Below are 26672 nucleotides of genomic sequence, written 5' to 3' on the forward strand. Positions count from 1 at the left end.
ATTATTTATTCTTTATAAATGTATTATTAATTCTCGCAGATGATTTAAAAATATAATCTAAATGAGGAGATTCACAGATTCTGGTTCTCTCCTGATGTTTATCTTCTTTCTTCTGCAGTCTTACAACAAATAAGGGATTACGGGTGTGTGCAGATCCTGAGGTGGATTGGGTGAAGCAGATCATCAAAATTAAACAACCAGCATAAACTCAGACATCACAAAACAAATGTCTCTCCATGAATCAGCTTTTTTTTCAGAATGCTTCACTTCATACTTTCATGATGTTTTATTAAAAACACACCTGTAACTGCAGGCACTGATTTATTTCCATCTTCTACACAAATTAAAGCACATTTATAACTCATGACCTCTTGGTTTGTTTCTCTGAATAATCACTTCTTAATACTGTTTCTATTGTTGGGATGTTCTGGGATGTTCTCTCACAAACTCTGGGTTCTTCCAGGAACTGGGCATTTATACTGAGAGAACATGAAGCTTTTAATGGAATTACTCTCAGATCAACTCCAGTCTAGTGATTATAGAACCAGTTTCACACCAACATTCTCTCTGTAATCTGCAGTTTATACTGATTTAGTTTACAGCATTTATTCATAGTTCTTAGAAACACTTTTATTCAGGGTCAGTAACATTTACAACAAAAGCTAAAAGTTACTGATCCTGCTCAAGGGTCCAGCAGTAGAACCTTTCCCTCAGAAGCTAAGTGACTGCTCCTTTCACTCACATTAACCAGTGTGTTTCCACCATCACAACATCTACAACATGTGTAATAAATTATGACAGACCCAAAAATAACATCCTGTTAAAGCAATGAGAAAACAAAATGTAATTTTCTTCTTGAATGATCTAAAAGAAGAGATGTTGGTGAACCATGTATTAATAGATGGATTTAGTATCACACAGAGAGATAAAGCCTCAGAGAAACAGGAACTGAAGCATTTAACCTTCCTCTTATGTTAGCTTCCTGTTACTATCTCTAATGTTAACAGGTTGGTTTTGACCCGTGTCTTAAAACAGCCACAAAATACCCACAATTTTTCATCATCCAGTTTGTTTCGCACCTCTTGGTTACCCTGTTAGGTTTCCTTACCCATGAAAAGATTGCTTTGAATATTTTTGGTGTTTCATTTGAGAGCATACCTCTCGTTTTCAATAAAGAAAAATAGTAAAATGAACCTCAAGAGAATTATATAAATAAATAAATGATTGTTATGTTGCCTGACTATTACTGAGAGGTATAAGAACACATCTCTTAAATATATAAATAAATATATACATACATTGAATTATTTTAATATTATTAACTATAATAGCATCTATGCTGTTCAGGTCAATTTTGACCCATATATTTTTACCCCAAAAAAAGTATATATTTTTTTTAAATAGAGCTTAAATACAAATACAAAATGAAAATCATAAAAAGTAATAATAAAAAATATAGATATAGATTCGCAGTCAAACAAACAACAACCAATCAAGCAATCAAACCAATGGAAATCAAGTACCAGTTCCAAAAAATGTCTTTGTTTGCGAAAACATACGTGTATGTGTGTTTAGATGCATGTGTGGCAAATAGTCAGTAGTGTGTTCTTCGCAGAGATATTTTTTGCAGTAGAAGCAGAATATGTTTGCCTTTCTGTCCTTATTGCTAAGGCAGACCTGACACCTCTTTCTTTTAGAATCAGGTGGCCTCAGTTGGTTTGTGGCTTTTGCTGTGCTGGTAGATGTTGAGGCTGGGCTGGGCTGGCTGAGGAGGATGCTGGTGCTGATGCTCTTTAAGTTGCTAGGTGAACTCTGCAGCTGTCTGACCAAGGCTGCGGTCTCAGCTTCGCTCAATGTGCGTCTTGACTAGGGAACTTCCTAGCTCCTCAAGAAACATTCTTCGCTTGTTGGCAAGAAATCCCTAGGTGGATGTGGGTCCACAACACAAATGTATTGTATGCAGCCACATCTAGGATGTTATAAAAAACACAAGCATTGGCCATCTCCTGGTCATTCCCTGGCAAGTGTATGTGGTCAGCTTATCCAGGTTGTCCACTCCTCCTTTGTTTTTATTATAGTCCAGGATACGTATTGGCTTTTTCTCACTTCCTGACGACACAGCTACATCCATCTTTATGAAAAGTGGACATAAGTACCACTTTTTTTTATTTTATTGTGCCCACCATGGTAACTTTCCTCCTGAGAAGTTCTTGTCCAATTTCATAGCTGGTAAAAAATAATTGTCACATGTGATATTTTGACCCCTTAGTCCAGTAGTCATATTGAGGACTACACATTTTCCTTGTTTTTTCTTAGGGATGCCACTCGCAGGTTTGCCTGTGTAAATCTGTAGATTCCATGCATAGCTGTTTTTTTACAGATCAAAAAGTAAAAAAATTGATGTCTCATTAAAGCAAACCTAGTGATCCCAGAGGTCATTTTGATTACATTTGCAGCAGTCAGCCTGCCATGTAATTCAGCAGGTACTGAGCTCCAACAGATGTTACCACTTTTGGATTTAAATGTTTCAGCAGGAGCGGAAGCAGCTTCAGCACCGGCGACCTCTTCATCAGACTCATCAGATGTGTCTGTGTCTTCTGGTTGATTCTCTACATTGTCTTCCTCCTCAGAAACTTCCTAATCTGTATCGCGATGCTGCTCTGTGTCCTCTGCCTCACAGAGGATCTTCTAATTTTTTGCATGCAAACTGGAGATATGCACTCTGCAAGTCACCAAATCTAAACTGAATTGGTCTTATGTATGTCTTGCATGTCTGGACATGTCAGTTTTGTTTGTTTGTTTTGTTTGCTCAGGGAAGGTGACAAACAGGCAAAGAGAGAAGCCCCTAACTGAAGCTCACAGGGTTAGGAGAGGAGCTGACTGTCGGCTGACTTTGTTACTGAGCTGACAATTGTGTTTATGATTTCAGTTTTGGCACTAATTATTGTTTTAAAATGTTATATTATAACTGGGTCGAAACCGACCCTAACACAAGAGGAAGGTGAAAACAGTTTTCATGAACATTAGAAGGAAGTGAAGTAGATCTTTAATATTTGACCTAAAATCCAGGCCAGTAGATGGCGGTAAAACACCATACACCTGTGAAATCATCTCAACTCGATGAAGAGCTTGGACCTCCGAGATCTAATCAAAATGATCTGATCATCTCTACATGTACTCTTAATATAGTTTATATACAGTAAAAGATTTTTATAAAATATAATTATAGTAGTGAAATATCTGAGGAGGATAAATGTTTAAATCCTGAGGTAAGTTAAAGTGAAACTGGTTCTCTGAGCTGCTCGGTGTGGGTTACCAGGTCCTGACTGGATCTCCACTGGATCTCCACTTCATATCCACTTCATATCTAATAGGGTCTAGTGAACATTACTGAATTTTACCTCAGAAATTCCTTAGGAATTTGTACATATTTCAGCGACTGGTAAAGATTAAGGCTGTAAGTTACTTTACCTCAGGTAGCATTACTTCAGCTTCATTATTTACACAGGGGTTAATGGTAGAAATCAAATTGTGATTGTTTTAAACCTTAGAATAGGAATTTTAATGATTTTAATGGTTATAATGGGAATTGTAAGAATTATAATTAGAATGGGACTGGTGTTAATGGTTATAATGGGAATTGTAATGGTTTTAAGGGTTATAATAATAATTGTAATGGTTTTAAGGGCTGTAATGGGAATTGTAATGGTTTTGAGGGTTATTATGGGAATTGTAATGGTTTCAGCTACTTTATTTACACAGGGGTTAATGGTAGAAATCAAATTGTGATGGTTTTAAATCTTAGAATAGGAATTTTAATGATTTTAATGGTTATAATGGGAATTGTAAGGGTTATAATAAAAATGGGACTGGTGTTAATGGTTATAAGAGGAATTGTAATGGTTTAAGGGTTATAATGGGAATTGTAATGTTTTAATGGTTATAATGGGAATTGTAATGTTTTAAGGGTTATAATGGTTTTAAGGGTTATAATGGGAATTGTAATGGGTTTAAGGGTTATAATGGGAATTGTAATGGTTTTAAGGGTTAAAATGGGAATTGTAATGGGTTTAAGGGTTATAATGGGAATTGTAATGGGTTTAAGGGTTATAATGGGAATTGTAATGGTTTTAAGGGTTATAATAGGAATTGTAATGGTTTTAAGGGTTATAATAGAATTGTAATGGTTTAAGGGATATAATGGGAATTGTAATGGGTTTAAGGGTTATAATGGGAATTGTAATAGTTTTAAGGGTTATAATAGGAATTGTAATGGTTTTAAGGGTTATTATGGGAATTGTAATGTTATAATGGGAAATGTAATGGATATAATCGTTATAATGGGACTTGTTGTGGTTTTATTGTTTATAATGAGAGCTGTGATGGTTTTAATGGTTATAATGGGAATTGTAAAGGTTTCGGTGTAATAATGCGGATTGTATTGGTTTTGGGTGTAATAACGGGGATTGTAATGGTTTTGGGTGTCATAATGGGGATTTTAATGGTTTTGGGTGTAATAATAGGGATTGTAATGGTTTTGGGTGTAATAATGGGGATTGTTATGTGGTTTGTGGTTATAATCACAACTGTTTTGGTTGTAATTGGATTTATAATGGTTATAATGAGACTTGTATTGGTTACATTGTCAAATTGGAATTATATCGATTTTAATAGTTGTAGAGGGAAGTGTATTTGTTTTAAAATAAGATAAGTAGAGAGAAAAGAGCTTCTGTATCACTCTTTCAGACACAGGATGTAACAGTGTGTCACTGAAGGAGCTGCTCAGAGATGAAACTGCTACATACAGGGGGTGAGAGACGTTCTGCGGTAATGATGAGTTTAGCTCCCATCCTCCTTCTCCCACCTCCTGTACAGTGTCCAGGGGAATCCCCAGGTCTGAGCTGGACTTCCTGATTAGCTTGTCCAGTCTCTTCCTGTCTGCAGTAGAGATGCTGCTGCACCAGCAGAACACACCATAGAAGATAGCTGAGGCCACCACAGAGTAAAAAATGGTTATAATGGGAACTGCATTGTTGTAATGGAATTTTTTCAGTTTTATTGTTAATAATGAGAGTTGTATTGCTTTTATTGGTCAGAATAAAACATACTGCTTTTAAAGGTGATGATGTGAATTGTAGTAGTTGTAATGGGAATACAATATATTGTTTTTAATGGTTGTATGGTTGTAACAAGAGTCCCATTGGTATTAATAGTTATAATGGGAATTGTTGTGTTTTAATGGTTATAATAGAAACACCTTTGGCAACATGCCAAAGGTCACGTGATGGTTTCTGAAATGGTTTCTGTGCTTTTATTTTATTTTATTTTTTTGGTTTCTGAGTTTTTGAGCTTATTTAATGACTTACACAAGCATGATGTGATGGTCACTTTCATTAGAATTTGTGATGTTTTCTACTGTTTGCAGTGATCTTCAGAAAACAAGATGGTTCAATTTCTTTTCTTCTTCCATACATCTGTGAGCTCTTTTACAGAATTATATTTGAGTGATCAATCCGACTGAAAAACTTTGCTAAAACTATTTTAGCTGCATGTCTTCTAAACTGGTTAACTGGTTCTGGTAAATGGAATGGATTATTTGTAAAAAGGTTTCTGAAGGTTATGAGTTCGAATGAGTTCAAGCAACCAGTTTTTGGGCACTTGAGCAATGCCATGAACCCTCAGCTGCTTAGTTGCTCAGTGGTATAAATGAGATGAACTTTGGTTAAGGCCACTGGTTAAATCCTAAGTTGTTTGAAGTGCTTTTCACATTTACTTTGGGTTGTGTGGTCGATGTTGCTTGGATATCTGAGGCAGTGCTTTTTGGCAAACCGGCTGATGGTCCTATAATTTAAAGCGTAGTAGCATGGTTACGCAAACAAAGCTTATTGAGTTCCATTTCTTTCCTCTCCCCAGGTATAAACAGTATCATGATGCCCTCAAGAGACTCGGACAGTCAGCAAGAGGCAGATATCTTTTGTACTATGACCAGTGAAGTACGGATGCAGGCTGACCTTCACCCCTGCTCGGACTGTGGGAAGAGTTTTACTCATCGCAGCATGCTCCAAAGACACCAGCGTGTTCACACTGGAGAGAAGCCGTACGATTGCTCGCATTGCGGGAAGAGTTTTTCACAACTGATCACTCTCCAGCTCCACCAGCGCATCCACACCGGAGAGAAGCCCTATGACTGCTCGAAGTGCGGGAAGCGTTTCTCCAGGCTGAGCAATTACCACCAACATCAACGAATTCACACGGGAGAGAAACCGTTTCTCTGTGTGGAGTGCGGAGCAAAGTTTACTCACAAGGCCAATCTCAAAACACACCAGCGCATCCACACGGGGGAGAAGCCCTATCGATGTGCAGACTGCGGAAAGAGTTTTGCTGACATTAGCAATTTTCTACAGCACCAACGAACCCACGCGGTAGAGAAGTCGTTTCGCTGCTTACAATGTGGAAAGGGTTTTCATCTACAGCGCGGTCTCCAACAACACCAGCACGTTCACACCGGGGAAAAACCCTATCACTGCCCGCAGTGCGGCAAGAGTTTTAATCACAAAAGGACCCTGACACGACACCAGAGTATTCACCGAGGAGACAAGCCGTACCGCTGCTCGCAGTGCGGCAAGAGCTTTAACCGAGAGAGCAACTTCCAAACGCATCAGCGCATTCACACCGGAGAAAAACCCTACAGCTGCTCCCAGTGCCAAAAGTGTTTTAACCAGTTAAGCGCTCTCAAAGCGCACCAGCGCACCCACACGGGAGAAAAGCCGTACCAGTGCTCGCATTGTGGGAAGAGTTTTAATCAGAAATACACTCTAAGACATCACCAGCACATTCACACCGGAGAGAAGCCGTATCAGTGCTCGCGGTGCGGGAGGAGCTTCACTCACCCCAGCACTCTGCAAAGACACCTGCGTGTTCACACCAAACAAACCCAATCCAATCCACATTCGCAATGGACGAAAACTGGGTCGAAAAATTCACTTATTTAAACTCATTTTAAGTAAAGACGATGATGGGAACTGTAGCTGTCGGTCTTGTTTTCCTGTTGTCGAATTCCAGATCGTTATTCCAAATAAGTTTAGTCCAATAAACACCTGTTACTAATAAGTATATTCTAATAGTAAGTATAAGAAGCAGTAAGAAAGGAATCGCAATGAAACATCAGCTGGAACATGACCTATAAAACATTGAAAGGGACATTGACAAAAGTTTGTGGACACCTGACCATAAAATTGGTACGGAACGGCATACATTAGATTTTGTGATTAGATGTGTCCTAGTGGTGAACATGTTCCATTTTCAATGACAATGTCATGAGCCCCACCAAGCTGCCATTGGATCAAGGCCCAGCAAAGTCTGGTGCTGATGTTGGATGGAGTTCCAATTCCTCCCAAAGGTGTTGAATATGGTGTTCTCCATCAGGCAACTCTGTAGAACCTATGTTCTACAGAGTTGCCTGATGTTTTTTTTTCAAACTGTTACCACAAATCTGTAGGCACTCAGTTGTACAGGTCTTTAGATGGCGCTATAATAACATTTTGCTTTCACTTGAACTACAAGACCCAAACCTGTTCCAGCATGGCGATGCCCCTGTGCACAAAGTGAGCTCTTTGAAGATCTGGTTTACATGCTTTGGAGAGGAAGATCTTGCTGCTATAGAGCTCTGATCTCATCCCTACTGAACACTTTAATACCCTTATTGCACAAATATCTATAGCTCACTCCAAGACTCCAAGTGGAACATCTTCCCAGAAGAGTGGAGGGAATTATAAGAGCAAATTGGCACTAAATGTGGAATGCGATACTCAAAAATCACATACCATACTTATGACCAGGTGACCAAATACGTTTGGCCACATCAGTAAGTAACCACACCCCCACCTGAAGACTAATCTTACAAAGACCAACCGTAAGAATCAATCTTCAAACAAACATGGAAAGATTCTTTTCAGTGTCTTCTATAATAGAGTCAAAATGTCAATGCATCTTTAACAGTTATATGATAGAACATCCATGTATAAGCCTAATTTGCCCCTCAGAAGATACCCCTCTCATACACAGAAACATTCAATTCCAGAATGAAACCCTCTGAGACCTTCAATCAGTTTTAGTTCCTTGCTTTGTATCTAGCAGGTACACCAGAAATAGGAAAGTGAGGACTTGTGAGAACTCAATGGGTAATGATCTGAAGGTTAAAGATTCATACTGTTGGGCCATTAAGCAAGGCTTTAAACCATCTCTTCTCCAGAGGAGGGCTGTGTCATGGCTGTGCTCTTAACAAAGATTCCTCACAAGCTGGGATATGTATAGATTTATTGAACATTTAATCCTGAGGTAAGTACAAACCGGTCCTCAAGTTCCTGTACAATGTCTTTTTGGGTTTTTTTTTTTTTTTTAAAGGTGGAGTAATGTGAAGCTTTGGATTTTGGACCAGAGAAGGTCTTCAGACTGGGTATGTGTTCTCACCAATTGGACCGAGGATAGAACAAATGAAAGAATGTGCTGAAAGTCACACTGCTTTGTAAACTCTCTACATGAACAGGAAAAACATATCGCTTGTGTGTTCCAATACTTTTGAATGCACAAAAGTTGGCATGTTTTAAATTGTTAAATTTAATATAAGGTGGAAATACCAGGATATGAAAGAAGAAAGTATGACCTGTCATCTCATAATCACCTTTTGATCTCAAACCTGAATGTCTTAAGTGTGTAGTAAAACCAATGGAACCAGCCATGATGTTCTAATACTTTTGGAGAGGATGGTACTGCAAGATGGATGGATGGATGGATGGATGGATGGATGGATGAATGGATAGATGAATGGTAAGGTAGGTAAGTGGGAAGGCTCACAATAATTTCAGCATTTCAGCATTAGAAGGGTTTAGCCTTTATGTGTATTTATATCAACGTAGGCCAAATAAGGTCCTCCTTCAGTAGCTTATCCTCTAAAGCCCATACTACTGAAAATATTCTGGCAGGTCAACCTCTTAACAGCATCCAAACCCATCCAGAATGCAATTGCGTGGCAGTTCTCCCACACCACCTCATTCCTCCAACTCAGATTTAAAAACACTTGAGCTGAAATGATAAACAGATGAAGAGCTACAAAAACAACACATTACACATTACATTACACACAACTAATCCACAGACCTACACTCAACATGCACAGTGGCAGGCAATGTAATATGGGAATACACCAGATGGACGAAAGAGTTTGTTCCAATATTTTTGATCACATGAAAAATCTTTTTGCTAAAACATAAGTTGATCTTTTCACATTTAGATCTAATAGCTGACATTTTGGTCTGTCATCTCATCATCATTTAGGCATTTTGCATTTTGGCAGATCTTTATCTAGAGTGACTTAGAATGTTCTCATTTCTACTCTGAGCAGCCCAACAGTGGGGAATAGTGTTTGGATTTGATGTTTCATTCAGACATCCAACACTTTACCTACAGAGCTACAACTTCCCCAAATGTCTCCATCGTATACCAAAACCAAAAGAAATAGCCTTCCTGTTCCAATACCGTTGACCAACACAACTAGAAGAACAATATAAAAATCCAAGCAAAGTAGAAAACAAACTGTCTAAACATATTTCTTTCAGATGTCCAACACCTGACTTACACCCAACACCTGACTTACAGAGATACAACATCTGCACGTAGTCATCTTCTGAGCTTGAAACCAAAATGTCTTTATTGTATTGCAAAACCAGTATAGCTGTTCCAATACTTTTGATCATTTAAGCTGAATTGGTCCGGAATTAATGTGGCTTGTTGTGGAACATGGTTATGATTATGAAACGTGGCTTGGTCAGATAGAAAGAGCAGATGGAAGCAAGCCTTGGAAAAATAAATCCTGGGTTAAATCTATGGAACCTTCTGCAACAGAATAATATGGTTGCATTTTGAACTTTCACACAGCAAGGGTTGACATTCAAATTGCTTAGTGTTTTATGTGGAAAGGAAATACGTTGTGTTCAATACTTTGGACACCTGATAATCTGTGTTCTACGTCAGGATCTAAAAGCTGAAATTGTAATGTCACCTCACGCTGAGATAAAAATCTCTTTATTGTAAAGCAAAACCGATGAAACTGGCCCTTCTGTTCCAATACTTTTGGAGAGAACGTACTGCAAGAATAATAAGAATGTAAGCAGAGTAGATGAAAAACTGTGCTGAGAATCTTTCATTCGGACGTCCAACACCTTACCTACAGAGATCAGACTTCCCCACGTGATCATCTTTTGATCTCAAAAGTGGTGCCACTTCAATCATACAGGAAAAATAGCTGAAAGAAAGATTATGGAGAATCTGAAGAAGCTCTAAACACACTGACAGTGTACTTAGAGCAGAATACAGTGCAGTTTGAGAAGATATTTAACCAAACCTGGTCCAATAGAGGGCAGTGGAACACTTCTATCTGTGAAAACACAGAGGAAGAAACTGTTTTTAAGCATCTGGATGCTGAAAATTCTGAAATTGGTTGGACACAAGATATGAATAATAACAGCATTTTGGAAAGGTCCATTAAATCCTAGGGTAAGTTGAAGGTGTCACTTGCATCCTGAATAGATATTCATGTATGTCTAATGCTTTTATATATATATTTATATATAATTTGTGCCATTTCTATATATGCACATCCCTTTAAATAAGTTATTCCTAATGCAAGATTAAAAAGGGATACCTCTATTTTTGTCTGTTTTCTATGTACATATATTAATACACACACTATATGGACAAAACCTTGTGGACTCCTGACCATAAAAGTGGTATGTGCTTCTCATCTTCCACATTCAGTCTTATAATGACATCCATTTTTCTGGGAAGTTGTTCCACTAGATAGTTTTGTGGAGATTCCCTCAGCCACAAGGGTGTTAGTCAAGTCAGGTGCAGGTGCCTGGGGTGCAGTGATCAGGTTCACTCAGCTCAGTAGTTGGAGATCTTCCATTCCAACCCATGTAAAGCATATCCTGATAGATACTAACTTTGTGCACAGGGGCATTGTCATGCTGGAACAGGTTTGGAAAAATTTCATGCTAACTCATCCAAAGACATCTTATAGAATAGTGTGCCTCCAACTTTGTGGTAACAGTCTGGAGAAGAACTACATATGGCTCGAAAAGTCAGGTGTCCCAATACTTTTGGAAAAAAAACCGTGCATATATCCACTTTTACACAATATTTTTTTTATCAGTGTAAGTGGTTCAATATATAATTTCTTCTGATATTTCTGCTCACTTATAGAATCTATCCTGAGTGGTATATGTTTATTTGGACTGAACTGAAGAAGGATGCCATTTCCAAGTTCCCCAGTTTCTTGAAATGCAAGGTCGTTATTTTCACTGCTTTACTCTTTACTCTTTTATTTAATGATTACTTTATAATGAGCCCATTTTTGCCCTCCCCAGACATGCAGAAGAACATGATGCTGATAAAAGACTCCACTAGTCACAAAACTTCATCTGGTGATACCTGTTCTATCTCCGCTCATACTGAAGTGAAGAAAAAGCTTCACTCGTGCTCAGAATGTGTGAAGACCTTCACTTGCAAGAGTGGCTTACAGATCCACCAGCGCACTCACACGGGAGAGAAGCCGTATCTGTGTTCACACTGTGGGACCAGTTTCAACCGCAAGGACACTCTCAGACATCACCAGCGCCTTCACACGGGGGAGAAGCCACACGAGTGCTTGCAGTGCGGCAAGAGGTTTACGGGCACGCGGGCTCTCCGGAGACACCAGCGCATTCACACTGGGGAGAAGCCGTATCAGTGCTCGCAATGCGGGAAGAGCTTCTCTGACATCAGCAACTTCAAGCACCACCAACGTGTTCACACAGGAGAGAAACCATTCACCTGCTTGCAGTGTGGAAGAAGATTTACCATGCGAGGGAACCTCAGGACGCACCAACGCATTCACACGGGGGAGAAGCCATATCGCTGTTCGCTCTGTGGTACGAGTTTCCAAAACAACGCGACCCTCCAGGAGCATCAGAGTGTTCACTCTGGGCAGAGGCTGTACCACTGCTCGCTGTGCGGGAAGAGTTTCAATCGAGAGAGTCATTTCCAGAAACATCAGCGCATTCACACCGGAGATAATTATATCTGCTCACAGTGTGGAGAACGTTTTCCTGATCGGGGCGCCCTTAAAGAGCACCAGCTCCTTCACCCTGGAGAGAACCCGTACCAGTGCTTGGAGTGTGGAAAGAGCTTTGTTCGACGCGACACATTCCAGTACCACCAACGCCTTCACACGGGGGAAAATCTGTTCCATTGCTCGCAGTGCGGGAAACGATTTAATCGGAAGGATACTCTGCAGCATCACCAGCTTGTTCACACCGGAGAGAAACCGTATCTGTGTTCACACTGTGGGACCAGTTTCAACCGCAAGGACACTCTCAGACATCACCAGCGCCTTCACACCGGAGAGAAGCCGTACAAGTGCTCGCAGTGCGAGAAGCGTTTCACTCACCTGAGTAATCTTCAAACACATCTCCGTGTTCACGCGAGACAGAATTCCCATCAGTACTGACATCAGGGTTTTTTTCCCTCAACCGAATCACCTGCAGTCCCATCAGTGCGTTCACACAGGAAGGCAAAACAGAGATTCCCTTGTCAGTAGTGTTCCAGTCAGAGTTATCTACCAGCCTTTGCTCCCCACGTGCATCAGTGATTCTCGTCCCCCTTGACCCTGTCACCGGTTCACCACTGTTCCTTCCTTCTAGCACTTTTGAGAGACAATGACCATTGCAGACCAGTAACATCTCACAAGAGCTGCAGATTTGGAGACCCTCTGCCCCAGTCGTCTAGACATCACAATTTGTCAAACTCACTCAAATCCTTACGTTCGCCCATTTTTACTGCTTCTAACGTCAACTTTAAGGACAAAATGTTCATCTGCTGATTAATAAATAAATTCACTCGCTAACAGGTACTATGATGAAGAGATCATCAGTGTTCTTCACTTCACCACTCAGATTGTTCTAATGTTATGCCTGATCAGTGTTTACATCTGAAGTTTTAAAGCCTTGCTCAAGAACCCAATAGTGGCATCTTGGTGTTGTTGGAATTTAAACTCATGGCTTTCTGACTTTTTAAGCTACTTTCATGTGAGAGCTGGATGTTAAATGCCGCCGATTCATAAGCAAAGCCATAAGAATTGTTTTAAGTATAAATTTCTGGTATCCCAGTTGGTTTATAATTTCCTCGTTCTGCTAACGCTACACTATATAGACAAAACCATTGTGACTTTTTTCACCCATGTTTGGTTCCTCAAAAAACTGTTTGCAGAAAGTTGGAGGCAGACAGTTGTGTAAAATGTCGTTGTATGTGGTAGAATGTGTAGAAATGTTCCTCAGAATGAGGTGAGGAGATAAACAGTAGGCATTTAAGGTTAAGAACCAAAGATAAGGAACAGTTGGGCTGAAGAACATTGTGGGACAACTCTGATACTATTTCAGGTTTACTTTATCCAGCATGATTTACAATTATTTCATTCAAACAACTGTGGGCTAAGGACCTTGCTCAAGGGCCCAGCAAAGGCAGCACACTGGTGTTGGGATTTAAACTCACAACCTTCTGATCAGAAATCCAACATCTTAACCACTAAGCTACTGCTTAACTACCCCTGAGTGTAAAGGGCCTCACTCAAGGGCCCACCAGGTGTAGCTTGTTGGGATTGGAACTCATGACCTTCAAACTCCAACGCTTTAAGTAATGAGCTACCACCACACTATAATCTAATCTAGTGCAATTTGAGTAGATCTTTGGTCAAAGTTGGTCCAATAGATGGCGGTAAAACCCATGTTTAGCTGTGAAATCACTGAAGAAGAAGAAGCAGCCATTCACGTCTCAATGTTTATTAATATTTTCCTCAGTGTTACAGCGACGGTTAAATCCGTTGGAATGAAAAAATAACGGACGCAGAAAATCCGTTAATATTTAAATCCTGAGGTAAGTTCAAATAAAACCGTATCCTGACTGGATCTCCACTTCATATCTGGGAAATATTACTAGATTTTCCCTTGAATAAATTATTTAGGCTTGCTAGCAATTTTCTAATATACTTCACTTTGTTTTTGTTAGCATTGTGCTGATAATTAAACTTAGTTTACCTCAGCTAACAGTTTCCTCAGCTGGTAATTCCCATTTAAGACCCTGGATCATTTCAGAGTTGGCTTTGGAGAACTTCTCTAACAGAGTGGTGGTCAGTAAACTATTAATTATAGTAGATATAAATTATTAACTGTACTCTGATCAGCCAGAACATTTAAACCACCTGCCTGATATTGTCTAAATATCACTTCACATGGAGATGTTTGCAGCAGATTCTTTAGGTTCCTTCAAGTAGTGAATTGGAGAAGCGAATGTTCAGTGGGAAAGATGCTGGACTTCCAATCAAAAGGTTGTGAGTACAAATCCCAGTATCGCTGAGCTGCGCAGAAGGGCATCTTCTGTAAATGTAAATAAGCCTCTATGCCAGGGGTCCACAAACTTTTTACTGTGAGGGCCACATAGTTTTTCCTTTCTTTATTGGGGGTCTGTCGGTAACAGAAAATGATTTTGATATATATATATATATATATATATTATATATATTATATTATATTATATATAAATATATAGTCTATTATTACCACACTATCATAATGAAATGTTTTAATATTTATTGCTATTGAAATATAAACAATCACTTAATCACTTATTTACTGGTCCATTATTTTGCAGCATTAAAATACAGTAATCCCCCGTTTATCGAGGTGGTTACGTTCCAAAACCTCATGTGGTAAATGGACGCCACCCACAAATGCTTTTTTTATCATTTAAGCTATAAATTATCCTTCCACACACTTCAAACAGTCATTATTATTATTAATAAATTTCACTTTTTCAATGTAAAACTTCATTAAAAACAGGAGACCGGGAAAATCAGCCAAACTAATTAGTTATGTGGCAAATGCAATTTCGCGCTAAACCGGGGCACCAGATTCTAACCGCGGTAAAGCGGGGGATTACTGTACTACAGATTTTATATACATTTTTTATTCTATTTTTTTTTTTCTTACCTAGACTCAAAACCATGATGCCCACAAAAGACTCCAGTAGGCATCAAGCGACCTTTAGCGTCCCCGATACGATCAGTTCTTCACCAACAAAGAAAGATTTTCCCACTTGCTCAGACTGTGGAAAGAGTTTTGCGTCGCAGAGTAAACTTCAAATCCACCATCGCATTCACACGGGAGAGAAGCCGTATCAGTGCTCGCAGTGCAGCAAAAGGTTTAATTGCACGAGCGCTCTTCGGAGACACCAGCGCGTTCACACGGGCGAAAAGCCGCATCAGTGCTCGCAGTGCGGGAGGAGGTTTAATTGCAGGAGTACCCTCCGGAGACACCAGCACATTCACACGGGCGAGAAACCGTATCGGTGCTCGCATTGTGAAAAGAGCTTTACTCGACTGAGTATTTTACGCGAACACCAGCGAATTCACACCGGCGAGAAGCCGTTCATGTGCTTGCAGTGTGGCAGGGGATTTACTCAGCGGGGAAATCTCAGGACGCATCAGCGACTTCACACAGGAGAGAAACCCTATCAATGTTCACAATGCGGCGAGAGTTTCAAACACAAGACAACTTTCCAGGAACACCAGACTCTTCACTCAGGAGAGAGGCTCTATTACTGCCCGCAGTGTGGGAAGAGTTTTAATCGGGAGAGTCATTTTCAAATACACCAGCACGTTCACACCGGACAGAAGCCGTACCGCTGTTCACAATGTGGAAAGAGCTTTGCTCGGCCAACTACGCTTCGAAACCATCAGCGCATCCACACCGGACAGAAACCGTACCAGTGTTCAAAGTGTGGAAGGAGCTTCGCTCAAATAAGTACCCTCCAAAACCACCAGCGCATCCACACCGGACAGAAGCCGTACCACTGTCCACAGTGCGGAAAGAGGTTCGCTCTGTCCAACGCCCTCCGAAGACACCAGCGCATTCACACGGGAGAGAAACCGTATCACTGCTCAGAGTGTGGGAAGAGTTTCAACCAAAGAAGTCACCTCCGAACACACCAGCGTATTCACATACCTACAATGTGGGAAAAGATTTGCCCCCCAGGGCCGTCTCAAAACACTACACATCCATGAAGGAGGGAACAGTGGAACTGGTTATACTCGCATTTATGGTTGCAAAATTCCAAGAAATTTGAAGACTGGAAACTTTCCATGAGGATTAATGGGATAAAACGAAATTCTCAGTGGTGGACTAATGAAATAAATGTAATTTGTTCCTAGTTTTTTCAAGTATCTCTACTTTACTGAAGTATTTCCATTTGGGGAGACTTTTACTGTAACTTCACTACATTTCAAAGTCAAATCTTTGACTTTTCACTCTACATTTTGCGAAATCAGTCGTTCCTTTTTATTAATGCGGATCAAAACGTAACTGGTCAAACACACAAGTCACCAATCAGCGTTTTTAACTTGCATTTACATTTGCGCCATTTAGCAGCCGCCCGTGTCCTGAGCGACGTACAAAAGTGCTTTGAGTCTCCAGCAATGAATAAATCCACACTGGTACACTGGATTACACACTTAATATAAATCATACTAAAACTCTTGATTTCTACAAAGCAAACGTGGGAAGTGCTGAAGGGAACAGCTGAAAGACAGTGACTTGCAAAGGGATGCAAAGTGGCAGAACATTTCATGACCCTGCAGGAAGTGTGCTGTGTGCATGTGATTGATGAATGTGCAGGGTAGACATTCAACTGAAATTGCATTAAATCTAATTATAAAAACAATTATACTGAAAGACTTATTTTTACTGCACTTAAGTCCTCTGTTATATGCTGCAATTTTGTAAATTCCCAGTTTATTACCATGGAAAGTTTCCAGTCTTGAAAATTCCTGGAATTTTGCAACTCTAGACTTACAACTGAGCAGTTGAGGGGGTAGAGTTTAACCACTGAGCCTCCACTTACTTCCAGTTTGGTCTCCCTTATCATGCCACAGTCTCATTTAAGGAATGTAGAGGATTTCTTCTGAGCCTCTTAAAACCAGATTACATTGACCTGCTTCTCATGCTGCATCAGCATCAGGGTGGCATAAGACTTTACAAAGAAAGTGCAGTCCAATACATGCATTAACTTCTAGACAGCCATGACAGGCTTGTGTCACTTTGATTCACAAAAGAGAGACAGAATGAAGACTTTCTCCTCCAGACAGCACAAAGCCAATTTTTCTGTCTTGGAAACCAAGCAATTGGAAGAATGTGGGATCTTCCTGATTCACAATCTTCTGATAGGTTGAATGCTTCCCTGTTGTGCCACTATGGAAGCAGTAGTTATTTGATAACTATCTCTAATTTCTCTCTAAGGTGTATGTAGGGGATTCGACCAGCTAACAGTTGGAATCGTCTGGTGATTGTTCAAGAGAAGCACCTAAAAAATCTTCATTGAATGATGAAACATAAACGGATGAGAAAAGAGCTCTTCCAACTTTTTCATTAAGTTCTGGACAATTATTTTTTTGTAAATTCTGTTCACGTGGTATTGTCTGAATGAATTACGTCTAATCTTACTGATTTTCAGTTTTATCTTCATCTTATTTTCTCTTGAAAAAAAAAAAATTATATAATGGTAACCTTGTACTGTTACCCATCATGCACAAATAATGAAAGCACTTCAACCCTACAATGTAGGAAGCTGTGGAAAGTTCTCCAGGGGTACTGCAACACAGAGGGGCCAGCACCTCCCCGAACTATAATCTGATCAATAACCTAGAGCCTTAAATACTGAGCTAGCACCTACCCCAACATTATTTTTGTTCATTTTTATCGGATTTATTTTATTTATATACTACATCTATATGTAGTAATAAACTTTTACTATGCAGGTGCTGTTTATTTATATAAACATCCAAACACATATTCCTGCATGTGACACTGGAGTCCTACCAGAGCACATTCAGCCATAGACTGAGACCACCAAAGACAAGCACAGAACACCACAGGAGATCTTTCACACCAGTGGCCATCAAACTTTATCCCCACTTCTGTAGGGAGCAGAGCTGAAAGAATTCTCACAATAAACACAATGTACGTTTATACAATATCATTTCCAATATCACGTCATGTGCAATATGTTCTTAGTTCCTGAGCACCTTTTGTATTTATATATATATGTATATATGGAATATTTAAATTATTTGTCAAATATATTTCATTCATTATTTTTTTTTTCTTGTACTCTGAAGTAGTCTCTGGCAAAATAATTTCTTTCGGATTAATAAAGAACTTTTTAATTGTATCTTATAAGTTTGACATAAGTATATTATATATAAGTTGTTTGTGAATAGATTTTACTCCTTGAACCTCACACTCCTCTCAGTCTACATCTGTGTATTAGAACATTTTGCTTTACATTCCGTCCTGTAGGTGGCAGAAACGCACCAAAATTTGGTTTTCAAACCTCCAGAAGAAAAGCGCAGTGTGTAGACATAAAACATTTCTTCCAGGGTTTCATCAGTGATGGTTGAAATCTCTCTGATGTGAACACCAGCAGTATTTGACCTGTTTAAATACTGCAATTCTGAGGTAAGTGAAAGCAGTTTTCTGAACTATAAAATAAATAATTTAGAAAACAACTTCCTACAGCAAACCGACAGGAAGTTCACAGCCCAGGGCCTGTTCTTCTGTTCTTTCTACACTGAGAAGTGAATTAGCTGTAGATCTCATTGCTCAGGATCTAGGGTTAGGGTTTAACATGATCTGGGGTTGAGTTCAGACCTGCTTGGCATCAGGATTATTTCCCATGAACAGGATTAGATGATGGTTTTCTAAGCAGATGATATCAGAAGTGTGTCTAGGTCTAGACACACTAAGAGCTAAATGGGAGAGGTTAGTGTGTAGAGCATTGTTTATAGCATTATCTGTGGACATCTTTTAGAGGTTAGGATCTGGAGAGTTATTTAGGGGGACAGACAATATGTAGGAGCAACATATAGCTTGAGGACGGGTAAATCATGGTGGTGAAGACTGGTGCCATTTGGGTAGCACAGACTTTTTGCACATATTGTCTGAGGCTGTTGTCAATGTGGCTTTGGGGATTTCATGATTGATGCAAGACCCTGATGATCTTCTCAGCAATCCTCACTATTCAATGTAGGGCCATGGTATTAAGACGGTGTGATCCCCAGACCAGGCAGTAATGCAGCTGCTCAGGATTTTCTCCATGGTCCCTCTCTAGAACGTGACAAGGATGAGTTCTTAGTTTGGAGCTGGTTTTGAGAGACCAGGTAAGGCTTTCCGCTGGATGAACACTAAGGAATTGTGTTCTTGACCATCTCCACAGAGAAGCTGTTGGTGTATTATCTCAGTGGTTAAGAGTTTGGACTTCAGTTGAAAGGTTATGAGTTCAAATCCCTTCAAGCTGCCACTACTAGTCCCTTAATCTTCAGCACTTTAACCAATTCTTTATCTATGGTATTAATGTGTTCACTATGGGATATTGGGATGATATTGCTTTGTATTTTTTGTTATTGACCTCCATTTTTTTTCTTCTCCAGAAACACACCATGCTGTCTACAGGAGACTCCACTAATCTATCGAATGATGATATTTTAAGAATGACTGATTTCCAAGCCCCACAGCACACCCACACAGGAGAGAAGCCATTTCACTGCTCACACTGTGGAGAGAGTTTTGCTGAAGATACTGATTTCCAGGAACATCAGCAAATTCATACGGAAGAAAAAACGTTTGTCTGTTCAGACTGCGGGAAACGATTCGGTAACAAAGGCAATCTGAAAAAACACCAACGCATCTATACAGGAGTGAAGCCCCATCAGTGTTCCCAATGTGGAAGGAGTTTTGCTAGCAGGACTCGTTTGAAAAAACACCACCGAACCCACGTAGTAGAGAAGTCATATCACTGCTCAGAGTGTGGGCGGAGTTTTAATCTGGAAAGTTCTCTCCAAGTACACCAGCGCATCCACACCGGAGAACAACCGTATCACTGTTCTCAGTGCGGGAAGAGTTTTAATTACAAGAGATCCCTCAAGAGCCACCAGAGTATTCACCGAGGAGAAAAGCCGTATTACTGCTCACAATGCGGGAAGAGTTTCAACCGAGAATTCAACTTCCAATCACATCAACGCATTCACACTGGAGAGAAACCGTACAACTGTTCAGAGTGCGGAAAGAGTTTTAACCAACAAGCTCATCTCAAAGCGCACCAGCGCCTTCACACGGGGGAAAAGCCGTTCAAGTGCTCGCAGTGTGGGAAGAGTTTTGCTCAACGAAGTCATCTCAAAATCCATCATATCAGCCACACAGGAGAAAAGTTGTACCAGTGTTTACAGTGTGGGAAGCGTTTTACTTACCCAGAAAGCCTCCGGAAACACCAAGCCATCCATGTGAGAGAGAAGCTGGATGAGAGCTGACCGAGCCAGATATATTTTGCCCTGAACATGTGATGATACTTTAAACGTTGCTTTCCTGTAGTTTATGTAATGTTTATATCCCACTATAACAGGATTTTTAAGGAACTAAATGAAGCATTGAGGCAAATAGTTTACTTTTTGTATTGGAATTAGTCGAGTTACTTAAAGAATCTTTTTATCCCTCATTGATTTGAAGTTTAGGCTGTAAGTCATGCTGGATACAAGTTCACATGTTCTTTTCAAGATGCATCATGGTTGCCAGATTCTAACAATTCATCCGTGCTTCGCATCTTTCATGTGATGGAGTCGCTAACGTCCCTGTACTGCGCATGCGTCATTTTCCGGCTCTTTAAAACGTCCTCGTCCACACTCTGCAACACGAAAACAGCGTTTTCTAGATTGTTCTAGAAACACAGCTTCACTGTAAAACGGAGCATGTTTGGTGTTTGTGTGTATGTTCACATTTATGGCATTTGGCAAATGATATCTAGAGTTACTTAAAACTGAGCCGGGTTAAGGGCCTCCCTGAAGGGCCCAGCAGTGGCAGCTTGGTGGTGCTGTGATTTAAACTAATGACGCTCCAATGCCTTAAATCACTGAGTTTCCACTTCCAGGAGTTTTATTATAGGATGTGAGGATGGTTGTTAAGGGAACGAATCCATGGCATAACAATAACAAACACTATATGTGTACTGTTTATGATTCTGAGGGTTTGTGGAAAAAAATAAAAACTAAAATATCTAAAAATGTGTGTTTTTGTCAGTTTGCCGTAGTTAGACGTTTGCTTTAGTTAGCAGCTCCAGGTCATGTTCTCGTGATCTATCAGATAATGAAAACAATGTCATCTCTCTGGTTTTCCCAGCTAAGGCTCAAAACATCACACTCCATCCCTGTAGGTGGCAGAAATGCACCAAAAGTTGAACCTCCAGAAGAAGAAAAGCTTTTCTATTTCTTTCAGTGTTTCTTCTACAATGGTCTCAAATCTCACCAATCTGAAAAATAACAGCATTTAAACTGAATAAATCCACCGATCCTGCAATCCTGAGGTAAGTGAAACTGGATTTCTGAGCTGTGGAATGAATTCAGGTTTGATTTATGGAAAAAAAACAAACAGACAAATCTTTGTGATCAGGGCCTGTATGTTGTACATGTTCATGATCATCTAATCGTGGTCATTATGGTCTGGCCAAATGGGTTCTTCATGAGCAGGAGTGGGTTTGAGATGTACAAACTGGTTACTCAAAGCCATGATCTGCAATGCTGTGATTGCCTGATCAGTGGTCCAATGAGAGCAAGAGTTTTTGGTCGGTTATAAAGGATATCAAGAATATGGATACAGAATAAAAAACAAAGCAAACACCAAATAAACACTCTGTTAAATGCATTTGTGAAGACATTTGAAGATAACCATTTTCAGCACGACTTATTGAATTTGTAAAATGTTAATGCTTTACTGTAAGAGTCCATATGTAATTGAAGGTAATAAATGCTTTAGAAATATTATTTCTTCTTTCAGCTGCTTCCATTAGGGGTCTCCACAGCGGATTATCCGTCTTCATAACCCCCTGTCCTCTACATCTGCCTCTTTCACACCAACTACCTGCATGTCTTCCCTCACCACATCCATAAACCTCCTCCTTGGTCTTCTTCTTTTTCTCCTTCCTGGTGGCTCCATCCCCAGCATTCTCCCTACTGATATACCCCATGTCCCTCCTCTGCACATGTCCAAACCATCTCAATCTCACCTCCCTCACCTTGTCTCCAAAACGTCCTATATATATAGATAAAATGTTATATTTATAGATAAAAAATAAAAAGTATTGCACAACAGGACAAAATAGAACTTGGAACAGTAAAATACAAGAATGTTCTATAAAATTGTCTCCTTTACTACTTGTATTTTGAGAATTCAAGAGCAATGCGACTGAACCCTGACCTGCTCAGTGTATAATTGTAAGTCGCTCTGGATAAGGACACCTGCCAAATGATAGGATAGGATAGGATGGGCCCGGCCCGGCCCGGCCCCAGATGAGCTTCAAAGAGCCAAACAATCCTGGTCAACCCCAGTTGGTTCAGGATGAAAATTAAAGTGGTAAGAAAAGTCTATTCAAAGGTTTATGTACTTTCTAAAAACACTATTGTACTTCAAACTTGTTCGAGGAGAGACTTCTGTGTATTTGGGTGAGTTTCTGAGTAATGTCTTCAGGAGCTTTACGCTCCCAATAGGGCTGTCGTTTGTAAAATCTAACAGTCCTAATGACACCTACAGTATGTATGACGGGTAGAGAAGAAAGGTAATGTGTATCTAGCCCAGAAGAGGATGAATGGGACCCATTTTGTAGTTGAACAAGCAAGTAGTTACTGGGCCACAAGTCACCCGTCATCTGATATGCAGCTTGCAGAAGCTGTGGCTGGTAAGGGATGCCATTCAGTTGAAAAACTTTGTTAGATTTGTCCATAGAAATTACTTTGTGCAAACACTTTGGCATCTTGGAGGCAAAACGAATCAAGTGTGGATGAATGTTGACATTGTTGAGCAGTGGAATTAGCACTTTAACAACTTCTTTATCTGTTGTATTGTTGTAGTCCATAAATCTAACAATACATAGAAGAATTAAACTGTGCATTATGGGATATTGGTATAATATTCCTTTGTATTTGTCATGTTAAATTTTTTCTTTTCCAGAAACACACCATGACGTCTACAGGAGACTCCACTAATCATCAATCGAATGATATTATATTGAGAATGACTGATTTCCAAGCCCCACAGCACACCCACACAGGAGAGAAGCCATTTCACTGCTCACACTGTGGAGAGAGTTTTGCTGAAGATACTGATTTCCAGGAACATCAGCAAATTCATACCGGAAAAAAAACGTTTGTCTGTTCAGACTGCGGGAAACGATTTGGTAGCAAGGGCAATCTGAAAATGCACCGACGCATCCATACAGGAGAGAAGCCCCATCAGTGTTCCCAATGTGGAAGGAGTTTTACTTACAAGATTCGTTTACAAAATCACCACCGAACCCATGTAGTAGAGAAGTCGTATCATTGCTCAGAGTGTGGGCGGAGTTTTAATCTGGAGAGTTCTCTCCAAGTACACCAGCGCATCCACACCGGAGAACAACCGTATCACTGTTCTCAGTGCGGGAAGAGTTTTAATTACAAGAGATCCCTCAAGAGCCACCAGAGTATTCACCGAGGAGAAAAGCTCTATTACTGCTCACAATGTGGGAAGAGTTTCAACCGAGAGTGTAATTTCCAAAGGCATCAGCGCATTCACACTGGAGAGAAACCGTACAACTGTTCAGAGTGCGGGAAGAGTTTTAACCAACAAAGTCATCTCAAAGCGCACCAGCGCCTTCACACGGGGGAAAAACCACATCAGTGCTCGCAGTGTGGGAAGAGTTTTAATCAACAAAGTGGTCTCAAAGCACATCAACTCAGTCACACGGGGGAAAAGCTGTATCAGTGTTTACAGTGTGGAAAGAGTTTTAGTTACTCAAGTACATTCCGAAAACATCAAGCCATTCACAGGAGAGAGAAGTTGAATGAGTGCTGAGTTTTTTTCCTTTTACCTGAACATGTGACCATCCATTACATATTATTTTCCTGTAGTTTACTCAGTAAACATTATAAAGTAGGCTTGTGCAATACTTATTTTATCCTCATTTCTACCTGTTCATTCTGATGGTTTAGACCAGGGGTCACCAACATGGTGAATAGCTCAAAAAATAGCTCACCATAGCGCCGTTTACCAGTAAGCTGCATTTAATAGACCTAGACGTAATGCGGGTAGTCCAGGGATGATCGCCAATGTAAACTTTTAAAGGCAACCCTATCTTGAAGCGGAGCCAGGAGCATGAAAGTTCGGGAAATTCTAGTGGTAGGAAGTCCAGTACATCTATCATGGCAACAAGTAGATCCGACTGTAAGTGAGGTGGAATCGGGACCTTATAAAGGGGAAAGGTAATGGGGAAACAGGTGTAGGTGATTAAAGCAGGGAGAGGCTGGGTGAGAGTTAGAGCCTTGGAGGGAGGCGTGGCTGGTGGTTCCCTGACAAAATCACACTTGCATTGGTGAGAATTTAAAAATGACAATATTAAGATTTAGATCACTAGATATAGATGAATATCATTAATTATTAATAATAACATATAATTTGCTTGAGCAAATGTGTTATTTCAGAAGTGTGTATCAAACTGGTAGCCCTTCACATTAATCAGTACCCTAGAAGTAGCTTTCAGTTTCAAAAAGGTTGGTGACCCCTGGTTTAGACATATAATTTCTGACCAAATGTACCAGAAGGAGAATGTTTTATTGACAGAAATCTTGTAAGTCTCTGTATAACAGAGTTTGCTGAATCCAATTTAATTGTTCTATGCAAAATGTCTAACAGCATTGTTAATGTCTAATGTAGCAGAGCTGATGGCCAGACATTACTTTTCAATCTGGTGCTATTTGCTCATTTCCAAATCAGAGCTTTTGGCCTTACCACCTGGGACCCCCTTCCTCCCAATATTTTGTAATGATGAGGACACTACAAGGTGCTGAGGTTTGCAGACACTTTTGCAGATCATTTTCATCCTTAGTAATTTGTATAGCTTGCACAGTGTTCATATCGCTGTTTGCAAATGGTCCGCCACAATGCTATATGCTGACATGTTGCATAAAAGCACCATTTCCAGGTATCTAACACAAAGTGATGCCCTCCTGCAGCCAGTTCCACTGGCTTGAAAACATGAATATGGGTAAGAGGTGCATTTTTGAAGTGGCCAGCAGATTCACCAGCTGACATTTGTCACAGTCCACACACCATTCGCCAGCACTATCCCCAATATCCAGTTCGAGGCATTGTTCAGTGCCCTAAATGGTTTGCCATAAGAATATGGAAATAACACTTCCTGAAGGCTCTTTGGAACCAACAAATTAGTTGTCTTTTTCTTGGGTGAGGTTTTAGTGTTATAAATTGTCCTTACAAAAATGAAAAATAAGAGTAGGACAGTCCAGCGATTGGCTGGTTTATGGCTGGTTCTATATGTGATCTTTTTCTTTTTGCTTCTCCCATTAGGGGTCACCACAGTGGATCATCCGTCTCCATACCCCCCTGCCCTCTACATCTGCCTCTTTCACACCAACTACCTCCATGTCTTCCCTCACCACATCCATAAACCTCCTCCTTGGTCACTTTTCCTCCTTCCTGGTATCTCCATACTCAGCATTCTCCTACTAATACACCCCATGTTCCTCCTTGATTTGGTACGCTGGATGCCCTTTCTAACGCAACCCTCCCCACACTGGCATGTGCAACACTAATGGCTGGGTTCCATATGTAATATCCTTGTTTTCAATAAAAAAAATTTTTTTTTACATTTTACGTTGTCAACATCAGAGCCACTACAGAGCTCACTTGGGGGAAAACATTGGAAATAATTAATATTTAATTTGTCAGTAACGTCTGTCGGTGCTGTCTCCTTTTCTTTTAGATTTTTAGGTGTTTCCTGGTATTTTGCCAACACTATCACAAATGTTCAGGCTAAGAGTTGGTTTGGTGTCCTGAATATTATGTTTCTCTTGAGTAAAGTCTTGTCTCACTCAATATAACTGGTCCTTAATAATTAAAAAAATACGGAAGGACAGTGCAGCAATTGGCTCTATTTACTGACCATCAGTTAGTTTCACCTGGTCAAGATTATTCTAGAAACACAGCTTCATTTGGGCTGGGTAAAAGGTTTTGGATGTGTATAGTGTCATGGTCAAAAGACCGAGCAATATCATCTTATACAGAAACTATTCAGTATTCTTAAGCTGTTTTGGTTCTGTGAGAATAATAATAATAATAATAATAATAATAATAATGTTTTCATCTTTGTTAGTTCTCAACACTTAGTGTGTGCAGTTTGTACTTAATAAACTATTTGTTAGCGAGAACCTGGTTATTAAACAAAAATGTACTCAAGCGAACTGAAATGAAAAGATTTATGACAGTACAATAAAAAAAATATCTACCCAAATGCATACAGGTTCTACTGAAAGCGTAGCAACTCCAATGATTAGTAGCGTTTGTGCCCTCACTCTGATCCAGTAGGTGGCGCTAGAACTGTTTTCGCCTGCGAATGAACCTCAAATCAGCAAAGACGTAGAAGTTCACTGGGACAGCTGAGTCACCCCACAGACATTAACCATAACATCAGGGTGTTTCCCCAGTCTGTGTAGACAGAGT

The 26672-nt window shown here is 40.0% G+C and overlaps 4 protein-coding genes across 9 annotated transcripts in view; all 4 read left to right on the top strand.

The window, feature by feature from the left end:
- The window catches only part of LOC124387445 (C-C motif chemokine 23-like), a 34424-nt gene extending 34060 nt beyond the window's left edge, over window positions 1-364 (top strand). For all 5 annotated transcript variants that reach the window (XM_046851815.1, XM_046851812.1, XM_046851816.1 and 2 more), the window contains one exon: window positions 119-364. In XM_046851815.1, coding sequence (XP_046707771.1) covers window positions 119-206 — 88 coding nt within the window. In that variant the 3' untranslated portion in view covers window positions 207-364. The remainder of the gene's footprint in view (window positions 1-118) is intronic.
- A 2741-nt stretch (window positions 365-3105) lies between these two features.
- On the top strand, window positions 3106-16296 carry LOC124387564 (zinc finger protein 850-like). Its single transcript, XM_046851975.1, has 6 exons — window positions 3106-3269; window positions 5914-6990; window positions 11424-12537; window positions 14167-14218; window positions 14349-14419; window positions 15082-16296. The coding sequence occupies exons 2-6, from the start codon at window positions 5928-5930 to the stop codon at window positions 16148-16150; spliced, it is 3369 nt and encodes a 1122-aa protein (XP_046707931.1). The 5' UTR covers window positions 3106-3269; window positions 5914-5927; the 3' UTR covers window positions 16151-16296.
- A 141-nt stretch (window positions 16297-16437) lies between these two features.
- Window positions 16438-21193, top strand: LOC124387589 (gastrula zinc finger protein XlCGF7.1-like). Its single transcript, XM_046852003.1, has 3 exons — window positions 16438-18101; window positions 18441-18599; window positions 19571-21193. The coding sequence occupies exon 3, from the start codon at window positions 19580-19582 to the stop codon at window positions 20444-20446; it is 867 nt and encodes a 288-aa protein (XP_046707959.1). The 5' UTR covers window positions 16438-18101; window positions 18441-18599; window positions 19571-19579; the 3' UTR covers window positions 20447-21193.
- Window positions 21194-21315: 122 nt separating this feature from the next.
- On the top strand, window positions 21316-24501 carry LOC124387586 (gastrula zinc finger protein XlCGF7.1-like). 2 transcript variants are annotated; one of them, XM_046852000.1, is made up of 2 exons: window positions 21316-21492; window positions 23133-24501. In XM_046852000.1, the coding sequence occupies exon 2, from the start codon at window positions 23142-23144 to the stop codon at window positions 24009-24011; it is 870 nt and encodes a 289-aa protein (XP_046707956.1). In that variant the 5' UTR covers window positions 21316-21492; window positions 23133-23141; the 3' UTR covers window positions 24012-24501. The 2 variants fall into 2 exon arrangements, with proteins under 2 accessions (XP_046707956.1, XP_046707955.1); XM_046851999.1 differs by lacking the exon at window positions 21316-21492 and adding an exon at window positions 22471-22538.
- The last annotated feature ends 2171 nt before the right edge of the window (window positions 24502-26672 follow it).

Source organism: Silurus meridionalis, chromosome 6 (genome assembly GCF_014805685.1).
Source record: "Silurus meridionalis isolate SWU-2019-XX chromosome 6, ASM1480568v1, whole genome shotgun sequence".
NCBI classification, from domain to species: Eukaryota; Metazoa; Chordata; class Actinopteri; order Siluriformes; family Siluridae; genus Silurus; species Silurus meridionalis.